Raw genomic sequence first — 20,125 nt, forward strand, 5'->3', positions numbered from 1 at the left:
TCCTAACATCTATCATCTATTCATGGTAAGTTTTGTACAAGATTGGACATTTATTTTAGAATTCAGTTTTATTTTAATTTTAAATTTGCTAAGAAATTCTTTTGAAACTAATTTATTTCTTACTTTCTTGACTTATCGAAAATTTGAAACATTCATTGTAATATGTTTCCAAAATTTTGTTTATCAGTCATTTTTTTAGTTTTTGTGTTGAACAGGAGTGACAAATGGTGTAAGAAAACCCTTTCCTTTTCAATTGTTTATTTTTGGTATTGTTATTAATTTTATCTAAATTTGAATTTTGAAAACCCCCCCGGAAGGGTCCATCGCACGGGCCTGACTGGTCACATTTTTTGTACTTCAAAGTTATTTTTTCGTTCTACATAGTCACTATTTAGTCACTTTTTTCGGTCCTCAAAGTCACTATTTGGTCACTTTTTTTCAAATTTTGGTCACTAAAGTCCCTACTATTTCATTGTCAAACCGCTACCAGCCCTGTGAGAATCTCTAGAACGGGAAAGCTTGAGATTTAGATAAAAAAAAATTAAATCGAAATTCAATCGTTTGATTACAGAAATTAGTTAGGGTAAAAAATCATCGTTTCATTTTAGAAAAAAAGTTTCTACATATGTAAATACTGCCATCTGGTTAAATGCGCTTATAGCGGATTGATAGAATGGCTGATAAATCAACATTTCTAATCAACCAATTTTAAAGGTAAAAATTATACGTTTTGAAACATTTTGATGTAATTTTTTTGAATAAAGTTGAAAATAACGAACTCAACAAAATGCAGCTATATGTGTAGTAGAATGCCCCAATGTAAAAAAAAAATCCACCAAAAATATTTTTACTGCTACATTAGTTGAAGCTTCAGTAAGATAATTTCATGTACACATTGAACATCATAGACGAATAGAAGATTAAATTGAAATAGTACCTAGGTTTTAAGAATACGAGCAGAGAGATTTTTAATTAGTTAATTTTTACCAATGATCAAATTACTGTACTTCGACTGACTATTTCTGAAACTTCATTTGAAGATTCATGGAATTGAACTTACATTACTTCGGGTTCTAATTGAACAATATGGGTTGCTTTAAGGTTTTAAATCGAATTCAGATTTTTTTTTCTCAAGTTGCAGTTCAATTAATGAAGATTAGTAGCGAAGAAAAATTAAAATTTCATATAAGTTCGTTCATTTGAAATAATTTTCGTTTATAATTCAGAATCAGTATCCAGATTCAGAATGTTGTTCATATTTTAGATTAAGAATTAAGACCCAATATTATTATTTAGAGATCGACAATCAATGAAGAACGAAGAGTCTAGAACGAGAAATTCTGACAATAATTTATCGTTCTAGACTCTTCGTTCTTTGAAACACATTTGACAACAAGTCGAAATCAAAGGAAATTATTATTCACGAGTCATATTAGCAATTGAAATACCTATTGAAAAAGATTATGAATATATAATTATGAGACCGAGTCTCCGAGGATGTTTTTAAAAAAGTTTTATTTTCACATTCCTCTTACTTATTCACTAAACTAACTGCTAACTGCACTTCCTGCTGCTGAACCACTTACTGCTGCCGGGTCGGGAACCAAAGAGAACGAGCATGCCTTCGCTATCGGTATTTAAGTGATCATATTTGCTTACGATGCAATTATGATCACCGCGTGGTTGCGCGTGGCTTGGGAGCGCCACGTTTATACATCCTGTCTCGGGTTCTGGGAGAGTGATGTATGTAACTATATCTTTCTCGAGAATTACGCTTTAATAGAGTAACAAGATTCCGACAAATTATTAATAGAATTAATTTTTTAAATTTATTATCATTCATATGAAAATAAATTACAAACTAAGGGGTGATGAGCCAATTTCTTAATACTTTAATTTGAATTTTGTAAAGAATCAATTCTGGATAAATCCAAATAGGCAAGATTCTAAAACATTTTGCATACAAATTTGGCAAAAATTTCAGTGTGCATTTTTCAATTTGAATTTAGATTTCTAGCAGATGAGTTTTGGAAAGCTTCTTCAGTTGAATTTCTTTCCGCTTGGAAGGTCGTTAGAAAATTGCAAATTTAATGTAAACCATTTTCATAATTGAAAGTTGTATATGTTGAATGTTTAACAGCTAAGTTTTAGTTTTTGTAAATTTTGTTTTGAAAGTAAAAAATTCAGGAAATTATATTCATTCATATTTCAATATCAGAATTCAAATTCAGATCTATAATTCCTTTTGAAACCTATTTTATTTTATTAAAAACTCATGTCTTCTACACAGCTCTCCTGATATTTATACCAGCTGATCCCGTACGAACTTCGTTTCACTTTTAACTTTAAACTTTACCAAACTGAAATTAAAATTAGAAATTGGAAAAGAACATCCGTGTACGAATTTTCGTTTTGTTTAGATACATGATAACGAAATTATTGCTAAAACATTTAGAAGATAATATGAAGTACCCTTTTTTTCAAATCCTGCAACTTTGCAATACTTTTCAATGGATTCCGATTTTTTATTTTGAAATGGTTATAGCTGTTTTCGTGAAATACTTTGCTTCGTCTCATGTTGGCAAATAATGAAGTTTAAGATTAGGTGAAATCAATATCTAATCAATCTAATTTCCATACATTTCCATACAAAATTGGACACGTTCATAGATTACATGCAACTGAAAAAAAAACTCGGATTGTCTGTTAATATGACATGTTTTCTGCTAAATAAGTGGAAATTTACGTTTATTCTGTGCTCTAATTATTTTTTTTCCACTCAGAATTTTCACTCAATAATTAATTATGCACTTCAATAATTCAACCTTTATTCAAAGACACTTCATATTTCCATAAATATATTTTTACTATCTTCAATTATTAAAATTGAATTTTTGAGATTATCCGCTTCTTCGAAGCTGCGCTGCTACCATCTGGGGTAGTACGATGTTGCGTGAGCAACATTTCGGGTGAACGATAAGTTATAGATGCTTCGAATTAAGTTTTCAGAAATCCAAATGATTATGAAAAAAACACTCCTTTCAAAATTTGAGTTTGTTTTCCTAGGACAGTATAAAATGATAAATTTTAATTTGCAATTTTGTGCGGCTAGTGGTTGTATAAATTAAATTTTCAATAAAATTTCTCAAAAAAATTCAGATCATAAGGTCCGATAAAAGTACAAAACATGATATAATCATTGAACGATGTAAATTGAATAGCATCAAAGTAAACTTAAATTGTGTAGTAATTCATGGGAAAATTTTTTTTCATTTCAACCACCATCAAATATTCAAATCCGCCTTCCAGCTTTAAAATTATTACGCCTGATTGTATGTAGCTGCAGAAGGAAACCTAATAGAAAATAGCAAAAATTTATGTTTTTTCGAATGAAAAATTCTAGCTTCTCAATTGTTGGGTCTTTCCCAAATTTTGAAGGAATATTAATTGACTTCTCTTTTAACAAACTGCAATTGAAAATGTGCAATTGGCTTAAGTTTTCATTCGAAAATATGTGAAATACTCAGAAAGGTTTCTGGAGTAGTAGAAAATTGACCTTTTTTGTTGTTGATTTGCGATGTTTCACGGCATATACACATTTTTTCCTATAGCTCATAATAATCTCTGAACCTTCTTCTTTAAATATGTATAAATCATTTTTTGGAAAATCCTAACCAAATCAGGGAAAATAATGATTTATTACAAGCTAGTATTTCCACTTGTTTGTTTACAATTTTTGCACGCACACAATCTGTCAAAAATTAGCTTTGAAATCGCGAATTAAACCCGTTGAAAAACATATGTATCTATGTACTAAAAAGTCTTGCAACTTGTCTGAAAAGTGTCAAAGTCACTTAAACTACTTAGGCTTTGAGGGACTTCTATTTTATCAGATTTATTTTGAAATCTTTTATCCCGACCATTCACTCAACATTTTATGCAAATAATTTAAGGATTGTTCTAAAACCCTGTTTCTGAAATTTCGAGACGACAAATCTGAAAGAACTGTATTTCATGTTAACAGCGAACCCCTTACTTTTGGTAATCATCTTGTCAAAATATTGTACAGTATGAAACTTATATCCCAAAAAACTCCAAGTCGAAGGTTGGAAGACCCGAAAAATTACTTATCATGTGCAATTTTATCAGAAATTCAAATCTGCCGTCAAGCTAGACCGGAGACGTTTGATTTGAATGAAGCTTTATTTGGCGCTTTTTATTCAGAAAAATATACAGCCATTACTTCGTGAAACTTAATTTGATTTCAATGAGAAATGAATGATTCTTGAAGATTGATGAAATGCTACAGAGGTTACATTCATTACAAATAATTCCACTTTCATTGAAAAGATATTCAAAATAAATTAACTTTTTGAAAAGATAAATTCCATAAACCAGACGAACGAGCTGAAATTTTGTGGGTGATTGAGTCCATTTTTAAACTATAAGTTGATATTCATTAGGTGGTATGAAAAAAAACTAGCAATTGCTTTTGCTAAGCTAAATTGAGCAGTCGCTTAAAGCAATTGCTTTTGTTGTTATGAATAAAGTTTGTTTTGACAGCTATTTTTTCTGTCTGAAGCTTTGACTTTTAGAACAAGCTAGTTTGGTATGAATAAAGCAATAATCTGAAGCAATTGCTCGACAAATTTTCAAGCAATTGCTTTATTTTCTAAGCATGCTCGGTAGCGGACTTTTCGAATCAAAAATAGTTTTATAATGTCATAAATTTATCAAATCAGCAATATAACACTTCAATACAATTCAAATAGGAATTTTCAACATGTATAAACCAAATCGAAGTGAAATCCCAACTTTTTTCATATTTTTGGTCTTGTATGAATTATTTGTCTTGCATGAAATTGAGCACTCAAATAGTGAATATTCCAGATTGCCCGGATTCATTCAGGGCATAACTTAAAAAAAGTAACCGGGAATATTGGAAAAAGTCCCAATCGGCTAGAACTTGGAAGAAAATTTTAATAATTTGAATGATTTTATCAAGTTTTAACAAAATAAGCACTTTTTTTCCTATAAATCTGAAATATAATTTGAAAGCATCCGATTTGAATTCGTAAAACTTTTTTTTTCATGCGAACAAACTGTTCCTTGCTTGTAAATTCAATTCGAATTGCCCCTTCAAGTATACTATCACATGAAATACCCCTTGATGTATACAATCACCTGCAATGTCTACGTGTTCGATAATTGGAACACATCCTGTTCTATGTAGGAATCTTTTTTTAAATAAAAAAGCTTCAGTAATGGTTTCAGAACATATTTCTGATCTCTCTTTTTTATGTGACTTTTTTTCTAATATCATTTTTAAAATCAACATTTTGAATACTATATCTTAATTAGGCATCCAAATTTATTTACTTTTCAATTTTCTGGTCGTTTGCTTTTTATTTCCTTAAGAAATCTACATATTCTGCTGGTTGAACAGCTCTACTTTTCAAAGCAAAAGTTATGTTCTAAAGTTTTAGTACACATCCGCTATGCAAATGTTTATTCATACCAATCTAAGCAAATGCTTTGGGCTTTTACTTTGCTTGATTTCGAGCTGAGCAAAAGCTACCGAAACAATTGCTTACCTTATTCGTACCACTAATTATGTAAAAATCGGTATATATCCAAGTGAGTTCTAAAGCAATTCTTTTATAAAATCACATTTTCATCATAGGGGTAAAGGGGGCCAAACAGATCGCATCCTTTTATCCTTTCACCTGTAAAAAGGCACTTTAAACAAGTTTAAATACCTTTTAATTTCTTCTATGGACACATAAATTTATTTTGGTAGGACATATATCCTCAATACTCGGCAAATAGGGTCAAATAACACTTCACTCAGACGGCTTCGGTTAAATTTAGCGGCAGATTTGAGTTTATGAGAAAATTTCACGTGTGATAAACACTTTTCCAGACTCTCAAACCAGCGGCTTCGTGTTTTCTTTCGAATTTGCGTCCGAATTCTCTTGTTGTGCATTGGTTTATATGGAAGACTCCCTTCAAAAGAGGCATTCTTTAAATTGGATTTCATTTGAACTAGAGGTTATCATAATAAGCTTCCTTAACAAATATCAGCCTCTTTGACCATTTGGTGGCTGAGCCATAAGAAGGTTTTTGAAATGTGCATCCATTGGCAAAATCGGACAGCATTAAGCACGACAAAAAAAATTGTCTGTGCAACTATTGGGCACAGACAAGCTGTTTTAAATAATTTTTTCAATTTTTACGTCATTTTTTTCGAACTCTTGAACTTTTGGATCTTGTTGACCAATCCTGTATAAGTGCAATCGACAAAAAAAATCTAGTGAATTCGGTTGAACTGACTAAATAAAATACAGCATGTAAACCAAAATCATATGCTTAGCTGTGCAACGATTGGCAAATCACCCTATCAAAAAAGTATCAAGTTTAAAATATTAAAATTTAATATTTGTACCTTTTGAAGATTGAGACATGGCAAATAATTTGTTTTTATTAGGTCAAAAATGATCAATTACTTATACATCCTTGGATTTATAGGCCTCATAATGTTAGTAGTATTAGTAGTTATTTGTGTGTACAAATAATATACAAATCGTTTTAAAAAATCCTTTCAAAAGTACTGTTCCTTTTCCTTTTAAGGGGACCAAAAAGCGACTGAATTCCCTCATTTTTTCTATATTTAGACAAATTTGTATTGGTATTTTGACTATTAATTTGCTTGATCAAACCGTGTACTTTCAGGTTGCAATTATATGTACCTAGTTCAGTTTAGTGTCTGTTCTTTTTCTTAATATTTATACTAAGCTAGTCCAAAAAGAGTATGTTTTCGATTTCAAACCTTGGGGGCCAAAATTGTTTCTTGGTCTATGCCAATTTGCCAATTTTGTGCTCAATCGTTCAACTCTTAGGAGTCGCTCAACGATGCTCAAGTTCTTTTGGTAATTTACATTGATTTGTTCTTGCGAATCACCAAACAATTGGAGATCGATTGTTCTACAAATTTGATTAAAGTGTCCTTTGAATGATTCTACACAAACGTAAAAATCTGATGCTATCTCGAAAACAAAATTTTGGCCAAAATCGACTTCCTGGGACTAAGCCGTTTTCCGGTAAACCAGCTGTCGATTTTTGTCTATTTTTGCCCAAAATTCTTTTACGAGATAACATCAGATCTAGATTTTTTATGCATTTTTAAGTCATTTGGCATCAAAACTGAAATTTCAATTTTCCGGATTTAAATTGGTCCCCGCTTAGGTGATTTTTAAAATCCTAAAGTCGATTTTTAACCAAAAAAAATTTTTTTTTCAAGATAACACCAGATTTCGGCGATTACTTTTCAAGTCATTTGACATCAAACTTAAAATTCTATTTTTTCGATTTTCTTTGCTGTCCCTTAAGGGGGGGGGTAGGGTCTAACGGGTATAAAAAAACACCATTTTCACGATTTTTTTCTGGAGCTATCGTTCAAACAAATGTATTCAATTTTTTTGCATTATTCAAAGCATTGTTAAAAGAACATTTAGTAATTTTTTCGTAGAAAAATATTGAAAAATGAGCCGGTGACGGAGCATTTTCGAGGATGCCTTTTAGAAAACAGGATTTGCGGTGGACACTGTATCTCAGCACAGAATCATCTGAAGTCAAAAAATCAAAGCAAAATATTTTTAATAGATGTTTTTCTGGACCTCAACGTTTTTATTTAACTTAGAAATATTTTTATGAAATTTTTGTGGCTGTTTGAAGTAAAAACTACGATTTTTCACTTAAAAATCCGCCATTTTTCACCTCTAAAATCTCCTCAAAGTAAAAAAATCAAAAAAGAAAAACGTTGGGGTCTGGTATTTTATATGTAGAAAATATGTTCCAAATTTGAAAAGAATCGGATAAGTAGTTTTCAAATGACGATGTCCACGGACTTTAAAAATGTGCTTTCGAGAAAAACGCGTTTGAAGTTTCTGCTCTTGCTTTCTTGCAGTATTAGATAGGAGGAGATAAAGGCCTATAACTTCTACAATTTTGCTTCAATTGACTTGAAAATTTGACACAACATTCTTGAAATGTTTTACAATAAGAAAATAAAAAAATAAAAATATCGATTTTTTGAAAATGTTAGACCTTACCCCCCCTTTAGTGATTTTTGAGGGTCGAAAATTTGAAACTTTGAGCGCTTTGAGGCACACCTTATTGAAATCCGATTCGGCTGTAATTTTGGAAAGGTCAGTTTTTTGAGCCAATCTTCAAAATAAATATGATCGGTTTCCGAAATTCAACATGGCCCATTTGGCTGCCACCCTAATGTATATACCTATGTATAGATAGTTGCATGAGTGGATACGCCATATATCTGATATTTAAACAAATAGGATAAAATAACCGTTCAATGCAGTCGATTAAAGCTTGTGACAGAAAAAAAAATCATTTATTCTTAGTACCTACAAAAAGTATCGCAGGCTTAGATTGTTCGTTTCAGGAACTCAACGAAGCTTGCCATAATGGTAATATGAAGTAATTATAACTTTACGTGTTGTTATAATTAAAACCCATATTCTTTGAATCAAGAAATATAGCACCATATTCTACCAGAGCCGATAGTAACCTAACGAAATAAAGGGCTCGCCTGAATTATGAAACACTTGCAAAAAGTTTGTGATTGTTGATTCTCTCCTTCCCCATTCTCAATTTGCAAAAACAAAACAAAAACTCCCACCATCATCCTTTCCCTTAAAACTAGTGACGTGGCACATGCTATATCGGAGTATGAAAAACTGGGCCGGTATTGAGCGGGGTCAATCATGACGTGTACAGGTAAACTTTTAAGTAGATCAACAAAGTTTTGCAATTGATTTTATGTCTGTTATAAAGAATTATTTACTCACCTAAAAGTGTGAGCATCGAAGAAGGCAGCTTTAATCATAGTAGAGCTCAATACTATTCAAGTTAGGATTTTTGGCCCAGAAATAACATTCATTCACGGTCACAACTATTTTGCAACAGACAATTGCAAAAATGGATAGCAGCAAAAGTTTTTATTAGCTCTCACTAGCGACACGCGAACGGTGTTGGGCCGAATTTAGTTATTAGGAATAACGAACTTCTTCCCCTCATATTAGCTGTTCTAAACTGGAACTTGATTTGTATACTAGTTCCTTAGTTGGAAAGATAAAACGGTTTGAATAGGTTGGGAAATGCACTGCTCGGTTATCAATTGATAAGCTCTATCAGTGAAGTTCCTTGGAATTGGAATAATTCTTAAAACATAAGAAAAGGAAGGAAATAAATGGAGGATATTTTGGAGATTGTCAGTTTGGAAGGCGATGAACCGGAAAAATGTACTATAACTCTTGTGAGCACCCAGGAACGGGTTCCTCCGGGTTTTCTGACGGCATTGGAGTTGCCACCTTCTGCCTTGGCAATTGCGGTTTCCAAGGGAAGTGACCCGAAAAGCAAACACTCTAAACGAAGACTCGGGGATAAAGGTGCTTCGAGTAAAAAACCTTCCTCGAAAGAAAAGGCGTGCTTCAAAAGTGTGGCCGATATCGTCAAACTACTGCCTTACGTAAGAAAGTTCAAAAAGGTATGAAGAGTTCCCCATTAAATACCGTTTCAAAAAGCAACTCTAAAGCATTATTAATTGGATTTAGATTCTCTGTTGATCTGTCTATTTAACTGAGATGGCCATCTTGAAAAGGCTATTCGTCCTTAGTTTTATTTGCAATATCGTGTAAATATATATTCCAATTGTTTTTAGTAAAATGCCTCTTCCGCAGGTTGAAAAAAAAAACGAAGAATTTATCGAAAAATATCAAGAGTTGTAAATGTTTTAAACCCACAAAATATGGAAAAAGAAATATCTGCTTTAACAAAAAATTCATTTTCGTATACGCTGTGCTATTTAAAAAATTAAAAATTAGAACACAGCTAAGAATCATTTTTAAACTTAGCCATGATAATATTGAACTTCAAATGGAGATCAAGAATTGAAATTTTCAAAATGAAACACAAAGATCGTTTGAAATTCACTGTTGAATTATTTATCATGCTTTAGTGTTCAAGGCATTGAAGTTCTAAGTAATGAAGTAATAAAAACCGATTTTTAAGGAATTGTGGGTATTTCTGAGAAGTCGGATTTTAGAGTTTTCCTAGATTTTGTAAAAAAAATTATAACTCGACATTTTACCAAAAATAAAATGGATGACCACATGCTGATTTCTGGCATCACTGAAGGACATTTTTGATATTGAAGATAATAATTTATCAAACCATTCAACAAAGATCGTTTTATACATTTCAAACTACATATTCTAAAATAATATGACTCAATTCAGCGAATTTTATATTCCGTCAAACATTGATATTTTTCAAGTTTATAATTTTTCTCCATTATTTCCCAAACGCACCCCAATAAAGTAAAGCATATTATTAAAGTTTAATAAATTTCATATCGACCTTCTTTCTTCCCTTTTCCTACTCCTTTTTATATTTTTGGAGCATAGACCATGTTGAAGCATACTGTCAACATCTCAAAAACGGTTGTTTGGAAAATATCATAGCGGTTTGCAAACTAAAGATAAACTTGTTCAGAGCTGAGCGATAGATAATTTGTCTATAAAATTGTAAAACTTGAATGTTATAAGTTGGATAATTCAAAAAGGAACACTGAAAAGGGTCAAATATTTGGAAAATATTTCCACAAATTCAATTTTAGTATTACAGTTCACTTCTTTAAAGTTAACAATAAGGGTTAATTATTCAACATCTGAAAACAGTCACTAAAAATGAGCACCTTTTATAATTAAGGCCTTCAGAACCTGAGGGGGATAAATGCCTAAATGATAGTTTCGAGAAAACACACTTCTAAGTTGTCAAGCGCTCAATTTTTTATATATTTTTCTAAATCTAGCAGTTTCAATTTAATCGAAATGTTAAAAACTCAGAAATTGGCACCAGATGTAAATAAGACCAGAAGAATTTATTAGTGAACTTAATCAAAAAAATCGAAGATTTAAGCACTTATTCTCCTCTGATTCTGAGAGCCTCAATTATTTTTGACTTCAACATTCTGCTGCATACGAAACCATGAGGCCTATACCGACTGCATAGCGGAAAAAACTCTGTAGAAAATAACCCATTGATAATTTTTTTCATGAAAATTTGCATATACTAGTTTGAAATGTATTGTTGACGCTGTATTTTTTCAATTGGTGATTTGTTGAATGTTGGAAAAATGGCGTCACTCGAAGACCGACGATGCTCATTTATTTTGTACAAAATTCGGTACCTAGGCCCTTATTCTGTGCCGCGCGTGACGTGATGATAGTCGAATCACCGAAGTCACTCTATTCCAGTAGTCGGTTTAGGTGAGGAACGTCACTTCGGATGAACTTTGTGAGTTCTTACCCTATCCTCGTAGTCACCGTGGGTGAGAATCGTCGCATTCGGGTGACGATTTTAGGTGACAACTGTCGGTACCGATTCAGGTATCGACTCGGCAATAATTTAACCAAAAATTTGCATCCAAGCAAGCAAGAACAATTGCATAAAATTGAAGCGAATTTAAAATTTTTGTCGTTTTTTCAGCTTTTAAAATTATTTTAGGGAAAAATATGAATTTTGAAAACTGATTCTGAGTTATTCGAAATAATTCCTAAATGAGTCAGTACTGCGAATTAAACGGTCAAATATATTATGCAATAAGTTTGTACCTTAAAATAATTTATTTGTAGATTTTACATCACCCTATTTGGTGCATAATATGACTATAAGGTAGCCGACAAAAATTATTAAAAATTTAATCATGGGCAGTTACTTCGCAGGGCGGCATATTGGAAACCATCTATCATGTTCCGCTTGTGGCAGATTTCCGCAGCTGCTCGGTGCAGTTTCCAGCTGGAAATTCGAACACTTTTAGAATTGTTGTTTATGTTGCTCTGAAGTTCCTTCACTGTACTTACGGTTTTCCGTGGCGATTGGACATTTCCGGATGTTGGTGCGAAATTGTCTCTACGATTACATTTTCCGACAACACGTAGCCTCAGAAATGGGCACCGCCTCACTGCAAAATGGAAAGCAAGCACAATTGGTACAAAAAGTTGAAAGCTTTCCTTCCTCGGTTGCTTAGTACTGCTTTTCCACAGCGGCCTTGTGGTGACTACGGTGTAGGAAAATAACTTATTTTACGCTCAAACTGTTTGCTTATGCCGTGGAAAACTGCGGAGACCTTTTTAGAGCTGGAATTTTCCTCCGTTATTCTGGAATTTGATTATTGAATTCCGAAACACAAACAAAATCAAAACAAACTGATCGGATTGACGTTCGTGGTCACTCAGTCACTCACCTAGGAAATGAACCTCTGTCACTTTACCCGCATCGACTCCGGGAATAAGGTGACAAATCTCACGGTGACTCGAGGTGACGTGACAATCGTAACCTCATGCGTGGCGCAGAATAAGGGCGCTAATATCAGATGTTGAAAAAGGGTTTGAAATCGTGCAGTTAACGGCGAGCTTTTTATGAGACGTTATTTGTAACTCTGAGTAAAGAAATGAAGAGTGAATACAGCTCGCAAAATAGATGTTTAGTTAGTGATCATGAACACAATCGTGTGGTGACAGTTCTAAGTATAATTTCTATTCTTCGATCCGAGTACTGTGAACAAAAATCACGAAAATAAAAATGTATTTTCATGCTATTTTATTAATTTTTTTATTAAATTAAACTGAATTATTTTTCGAATTTGCAATACGTGAAATCTCGGTTTTTTTTTCATTGAAAAAATGTGAAACCAATTGCTCGCAGAGGTGCGTAGACTCGCTTCGGAAAGAATCATTCGGCTGATTTCTTCCGAGTTTAACTTGTTATGTGTAGATTGATTTTATCTTCGTCCCAATCATAACGTCAATGCGCACAAAACGAAGAGAACAGTTCGGCATTGATGTTTTCCATGCTTCGCAGGCAGGATGCAACTTTTTTTTTAAATCAGGGACTGGTGAAATAAAAATCAAGCAAAATCAGGCTACGTTAAAGTAATGAAAATTTCACTCGAATTGATGATCTTTTTTTTCTTTGGTCATCACTACACATTTTCACTCTTAAAAGTGTTGTGAGCTTATTTGGTTGAATAAATTTACTGAAACAAAGCATTCTAAAAATTCCCTTTAATTCCCTTTTTTAAATAAATATTAAAAGGAATCTTTCGATTGCTTCCATTCAGCCACGTTTCCACTTTTTAACTTCAGCAATGGTAAACTAATCCAGTGTATTACTACTCATTTTTCATCAAATTCGCAAAAATCAGGCAAAATCAGGCATATTTTCAAAAATTAGGGAAATTCAATGGCTTATCAGGTTATCAGGCTGAGCCTCGAATCAGGCAAATCCTGAAAAATCAGGCATATTGGCATCTCTGCTCGCAGGAATAAAATCACAACAACGAAACAACAGAACGAAGCTTACCGTACACGAATGCACAAAAGCGTTCGTTGCCCGACCCGCGACAATCCGAGTGAACATTACCTTGTACCAGCGATGCCACACATAGCGATTTTCCGGTATTTATACCGATTTTTGGCTAAAATTTTAACCAAGAATCGGTATATACAGAATACCGATTTTCGGCAAAACTTACCGATTACATACCGATTTAAAAAAAATGTTCTGACAGAAAAATTGTTTTCAAAATTTAACTAAAATTGTAATTTTTAATTTTTCTTTAATTTTAAAAAAAAATGTATATATTTAATTCTATTGCCTATTTAGCTAACAAGTCTCAGCGTATTCGAAAGCATCTTTGCCTTCTATGCCAACTTTCTTGAGATAGAATTTTGATCACCAAATAACATGGTAGATTAGAGATTATAGCAATTTAGTTCATAAATATATCATATCTTGAAGTTGTACGCATAGAACTGAGGAACCAAGATAAGCGCACGGTCTTGATAAATAGCACTAGTCAACAAAATGCCAGATGTTTTCGAAATAAGTTTTGAAAACAGGTCAAATTCCATTTAAATAAATTTGTGCCTTTCCTAGCAAAGATTTAAAACATTATAAATATTTTGAAAATTAAGGGGTTCACTCGATAATCTACATTTCTGAAGACCGAGAATAATTTTGATTTCTAACAAAAAAGTTATGGAAGTTTTCTTTCCGTTATTTTTCTTAATCTGCAAAAAACGGGAATATTGACAAAATTTGAAACTAAATTAAGTTAAATCGTTCCGCAGCCGTCAACAAACTTTTTAAATGAGTTAAGATCTCTATTATCAACTTTCGCGAACCGCACGTGTTTTTCTCCGTCCGCGAAAATTTTAACAAAATTGAAGTTTTTTAGATTTTAATTAAAGTGAAACTAAATGAGAGTTGCGCGAAAGACCTCGGGCGGAACAGTTCGTTAAACTTCGAATGCTTCTTAATTCCAAGTTCAACTCGGTGCTTGAAATTTAAGTGAAAATGAACATGCGAAAAATTCATCAAATTAATGGCGTCTGGTAGTATAGTCTGCATCATAACAACGGTGGCCTCACTGGTTATTTCGTGCTTACGTGCTATGGAAATTAGTGATTCAAAGTATCTTATGCGGTTTCCCAAAAAAAATTAGTTAGTAATATTAAAAAACTGTAGAATGGATGACATTATCAGTCGTCGCGGGTGTGTTTTTTTTCAACCATTTTGTCCAAGCTTGAGTGTGCATCATTTTGTCTCGCTGCATCAAATGGTGGAATATCGAAAAAGCAGCTGTCTTCGCGAGCTTTTACTCATCACACCAGTAAATATTGACAGCGTTCGTCTTGCTCACTCCCTTGAAGGAAAGGGAGAAAGTATCCGAAAATGCTGTTTGAAGTTACGGTTTTGGTATTCGGAATGCTGCACGAATGGAACAGAAGCCGAATGAAATCTCAATACCGGATGAAAGCTAAGTTTATTTCCCTTTTCTTTAGTTTACTTCTAAACAAATACATGATAGAATCATTCAAAAGTAGTGTTCGACAAAAAGATCTAGCCGAGCTTAAACATTTTAATCTAAAATTATTTTAATTTTTGTTTTAATTGTTGTTCGGCCTTTACATACGAACTGCCTTAGTTTCTCAATCACAAAGCCAATGGAAATACATAATTAATTGCTTTGTGTTTCAACCGTTTACTAAAATTTTTCTGATCATTAACCCTTCATACTATTCACAGAGTAGACGGAAAGATACGAAAGCAAAATAGTTACAGAAACCCAAATGTAGTATTCTATATTCTAATTAATAGTATCGTAATTTACTAATTCCTTAACAGCATTTAATGTATCAATATTCCCAAATGACATAAATTCAAATTTAGGTCCTTCCATATTCAAAATATTATATGAGCGTTTGGTAGGGATCTCCACGCTTCATTCCGCCCCTGTATCCAGTATCTTTCGCGGTTTTCATCACATGGTTGGCCTGGCCGTAGTAATATCTGCAATGCATAGTAATATGTAACAGGTAATACGCTGAAAAGAAAAATGATAGACGCAAGTCTCTCATTTTCCAGGATGCCTACATGTTTTGGCCATGTTGATGTAGAAGAAGAAGAAGAAGAAGAAGAGTTAAGATCTCTATTATCAAATACTTAATGACTTTTTTGAATGATGTAAGATAAGTTTTTAAAAATTGTAAAAATAAATTTTGTCTCAACGTTGTTTTTCTGAAACAAGAACATCCAGGCAAGATCTGGATCCATGAATGTAGGATAACCCCTGTGTAGTATTCAGTACAAAGAACTAAGTAGCATAAAAATACTAAATGTTATAGTGTTTAGAGTGAATATCACAATAAAGTCGCAGTAGGCTGTTTTTAAAACAAAAAATATCATGTTATAAAATCACGATATCAGCGTAATAGCAATTTTTCAATATTCTTTAAATAAAAATGGTTTCAAAAGCTTCGAAAAAGAAAATCGGTATTTATACCGATTTTTGGAATTTTTATACCGAATACCGATGTGTTCAGCTGCCGAACGAAAACTATTTGAATTTTGAATTCGCAGAACTGTACGTTGGCTTCAGTGATGTCAACCTTCCAGATTTTGTCCGGATCTTCCAGACTTTTTCGAGTTTTTCCCGACATTTTTTTAAGCTTCCAGACTTCCAGACTTTTGTCATTTTGTCCAGACATTTCCTGACATTTGAGTATCAAAATTATTTTTTTGACAAAACAGTCCTAAATTCAAAATTTTCGTTAAAGAAATTATTCGAATTTGTTATTACAGAATGAGAAATGTCATGAAGATGGTTGTAAAACAGGAAGTTAAGCATAGAACGAAGTACCGCCGACACCATCACAATAGCCTCAGGCATTGATAGTGTATAGAATGTATGATTAATATCAAGTAATGAGTATTATTCCCTACACTGCAATATCACGATCTGGCAACCAAACAAAAGAAAAAGGTCACTTATAAAGTTCGCCATACAAACTTTTCCAGACATTTTTTCAAAATCTACCTGACATATCTGATTGCTCGGCGTGCCACGAATTTCTAAAAAATCTGCCCGGTATTGCAGGGCCCGGATACATTTAAAAAAAAAACCGGAATATTCAGATTTATACAAACAGGTTTTTGTTTCGGAATCAAAACCTTCAGGCTAAAATCCTTTCTTGGGCTACCAAAAGGCCCCAAGTCAAATTTCCGCTCATTTAGTTAACTATAAGGGGATGCCTCAAGTTTGTAAGATGATACGAGCTACGACAGAAAAGTGAGGGTAGGAGTGATGTATATCGTATCATTTTATTGTCTTTGCATGAAATGTTTAACATTACGTCTAGATTAAGAACTACGAATTCGTGAAGTAATCATCGCATGTGCATTTTTAAGTTTCACTAGAACAAATGATGTCAAATTTCCATACAAATTTAAGGCTCGTTAAGCGACCCATTAGAGTTAAAAAAAATAAGCGGAAACTTGGCACGAGGCTTTTTGATAGGTGAAGAAATAATTTAAGTTCTAACAGTTTTGAATCCAGAACATAAATCTGTTTTAGACCACTCCAATTTCATACAATGTTATTTTAGTGTTGTTTGCTGTCTTCAGCAATGTTTCAAAATTTTCTATCTAAAGGGTGATACGGTCATTTTCAAGTTTAATTAGTACAAAATTCAGGAAAAATATTCAGTTAGGCTTCCGCTTTTCCAAATCCGAATTGCCGGGCCTTACGTTTAACCCCTGCCATCAGATTTTGTACAGCCACCTTGTCCACCTTCTTCGCCTTAGAAAGCCAGCTGGCCTTGAACTGCTCGTCCTTAGCAGTTTTTTTTTGGTCTTCTTTAGGTTCCGCTTGACAATAGCCCAGTATTTATCAATTGGACGGAGCTCTGGCGTGTTGGGAGGGTTCTTGTCCTTGGGAACCACCTGCACGTTGTTGGCGGCGTATCACTCCATGGATTTATACCGTAATGGCAAGATGCCAAATCCGGCCAAAGCAGTACGGAACGACCGTGTTTCTTCAGGAAAGGCAGCAGACGTTTATTCAAACACTCTTTCACGTTAATTTCTTGGTTGGCGGTCCCGGAAGCTATGAAAACGCTGCTTTTCAAGCCACCGGTACAGATGGCTTGGCAAACCAGATGTTTCTTCGGGAACTTTGACAGTTTCATGTGCTTGAAAATATCTGCTACCTTTACCCTTCCTTTTGCCGTATAAAACTCCTGTCCCAGAAGCTGCTTGTAGTCGGCTTTGACGTATGTTTCGTCGTCCATTACCACGCAGTCAAACTTCGTCAGCATCGTCGTGTAGAGCCTCCGGGATCGCGCTTTGGCCGTCGTATTTTGTTTATCATCGTGATTTGGAGTCACTACCTTCTTGTAAGTCGATAGTCCGGCTCATTTTTTGGCTCAATGCAAGGTTGTAGACGATACACCCAGCTTATTTGCGGCATCTCGGAGAGAGAGGTTAGGGTTTCACTTGAAACTACCGGCAACTCTCATTGTCGTCTCAGCGGCTTCCGGTTTTCGATTTCCCCCCGATCCAGACTTCCTGGCTGTTGACAAACGACACTTTAATTACATTTGTTAAGGTTGATTTGACAACTTTAAGCGATTTTGCCAGCTTTGCGTGCAAGTAGCTCGGATTTTTGCGATGCGCGAGCAAAATTTTGATACGCTGCTCTTCTTCCTTGGACGGCATTTTGACAACTGAAAAGTGAATTCCAAAATCAAAATAGGAGCAACATTCTACACACACACACACCTTCAAAATGAGGTGTGTTCAGGTTTTTTAAATGCAAATTTGAAAGAAATACGTCAAGTTGATATTCACCCAATTTTGACCGTATCACCCTTTATGTCAATGTCTAAATCGAACATCAACAAACATTTTTGTGAACCTGAATAGATTATTACGTTGAACTCTACTCTACTCATTCGTCTCTATATTTCTAACAAAGTTTAATTTTTATTTACACACACGAGTTCATTTTTCACATTTTTTGTTATAAAAACAAATACCAAGCTCTTTACGGATAGAAAAAATCAATTATTCGGTTGATTCAGAACGCTAAACAAGCATATCCATCATACATTTTAATAAATCTCTCCGGGACCGAATTTGCACTTACGATAATATGAGAACCACACCCACCATGCCGAGTAGGGAAAACAGCAGTCCGTCCACCGAATATGATAACACGGAGCGCTATCAACCGTGCCCTTTTCCTCGATTCCTGTGAAACCAGAAGAATGAGTAGAGCGCTCACTTCAGTTCGAACTGTGTCGGGAACACCATCCTATTCCAACTGGGAGGAAGGATTCTGACCGATTGAAGTCTTGATTTCGCGCTTTCGGCGGAGCGCGCAAACTAACTAGTAGTTCGATTATTTTGTGCTAACTTGGCTGCCTCATACGGGTTTAGTATGTTTTGATAGTGTCGCGAAGATCACGGGACACGCGAGTGTTTTTTTTTCTAGATGCGTGCATTTGTGAACAATCCATCGCAGTTCGGTTGAATTAGTGTGGCCGGGTCACTGTAGAACTAATCCAAGTTTAATTTTATGATTTTTTAAGCGTTAGAGAGCCACTGAGGGTTATCGCATGTTATTTTTGTTTCGATTAGTTTTAACATCTTGGTGACATTCGTGACATTATAAATAACAACATTGTAGTTGGCGGACAGACATTGAAAAACTCATCCGGTACAAATGTGTTCGATGTTTACTCTTGGCCTCGAACTAACGGACATCGGCTAAGGAAGCAACCAATTTGCCAACTGAGCTATATCACAAGCCTTATCGAGTATTATGATTAACGACTAATATGAGTAATTTACTGTAAAGGTGGCAAGGATTACGAAGAACAACTACGTTCTGAAAGTTCCTGAAATTCATTCGATGCTGATTCATTGAAGACTGGAAAACAAGAAACACAATAAAAATAAAATCAAGCAACAATTCTGTTGCAATGATTTAGCAAGAAGTATTCCACTTTTGCAAAGCACTAACCTAATAGGACGGCATCATTTTTAAATTTAAGAAGAAAGTGAAGCGTGTGTGAATTCTATTTAAGCTTGTGGTTTACTGATAGTAATTGATGAAGGGGATATAAGGGAATAATGGCCACCTTAAGAAAAACGTTAATTTAACCATAGAAAACAGCTATAATATGTGAGTTACTTCATTGTTTCGTGTCCAGACACTAAAAAGCCTATTTCCTAACGCTCTAAGACTTGAAAAAGTCGATAAAAATGTTTCAAAATGTATTTTAATTTTTTTTTTTTTTTGGTAAAAGATGAAAATCAGTTTTTGTAGGGGCATAATGAGAACCCACACTGGGGCAGTGTAAGTGCCATTAATGGGGGCACGATGAGCATTTTCTGCCGTAGAATCTAGCAGCGAATTCAACTCGATGAAGTCAACTGAGTAGTATGGATACAGCTTGACTGGTTTCATCTGCTACTAGCTGTTTAATGCAACAATCATAATAATCGACCATGAATTGTAAATGAAAAAAATCACTTCGACCAGGAATCGAACTCGAGTCTTTTGATTGCTTCTCTGACACCTAACCAATAGGCTAACTCGTCAGATGTAAACTAGTCAAGCTGTGGCTCTATAAGTCTGTTGACTTCGTCGAGTTTAGTTCGCTGCTAGATTCTACGGCAGAAAATGCTCATCGTG

The 20,125-nt window shown here is 34.0% G+C and overlaps 1 protein-coding gene across 9 annotated transcripts in view; it reads left to right on the forward strand.

The window, feature by feature from the left end:
• Nucleotides 1–20,125, forward strand: part of LOC129741971 (calpain-A-like) — a 120,956-nt gene that overhangs the window by 38,457 nt on the left and 62,374 nt on the right. Inside the window, exon 1 of one of the 9 annotated variants that reach the window (XM_055733806.1) lies at nt 9,230–9,565. The exons of 7 other annotated variants lie outside the window; for them this stretch is intronic. In XM_055733806.1, the coding sequence (XP_055589781.1) occupies nt 9,269–9,565 (297 nt within the window). In that variant the 5' untranslated portion in view covers nt 9,230–9,268. Of the gene's footprint in view, nt 1–9,229; nt 9,566–18,724; nt 18,864–20,125 lie in introns of those variants that run through there. One more of the 9 variants, XM_055733808.1, reaches the window with a different exon arrangement.

Source organism: Uranotaenia lowii, chromosome 2, assembly GCF_029784155.1.
Source record: "Uranotaenia lowii strain MFRU-FL chromosome 2, ASM2978415v1, whole genome shotgun sequence".
Classification (NCBI taxonomy): domain Eukaryota; kingdom Metazoa; phylum Arthropoda; class Insecta; order Diptera; family Culicidae; genus Uranotaenia; species Uranotaenia lowii.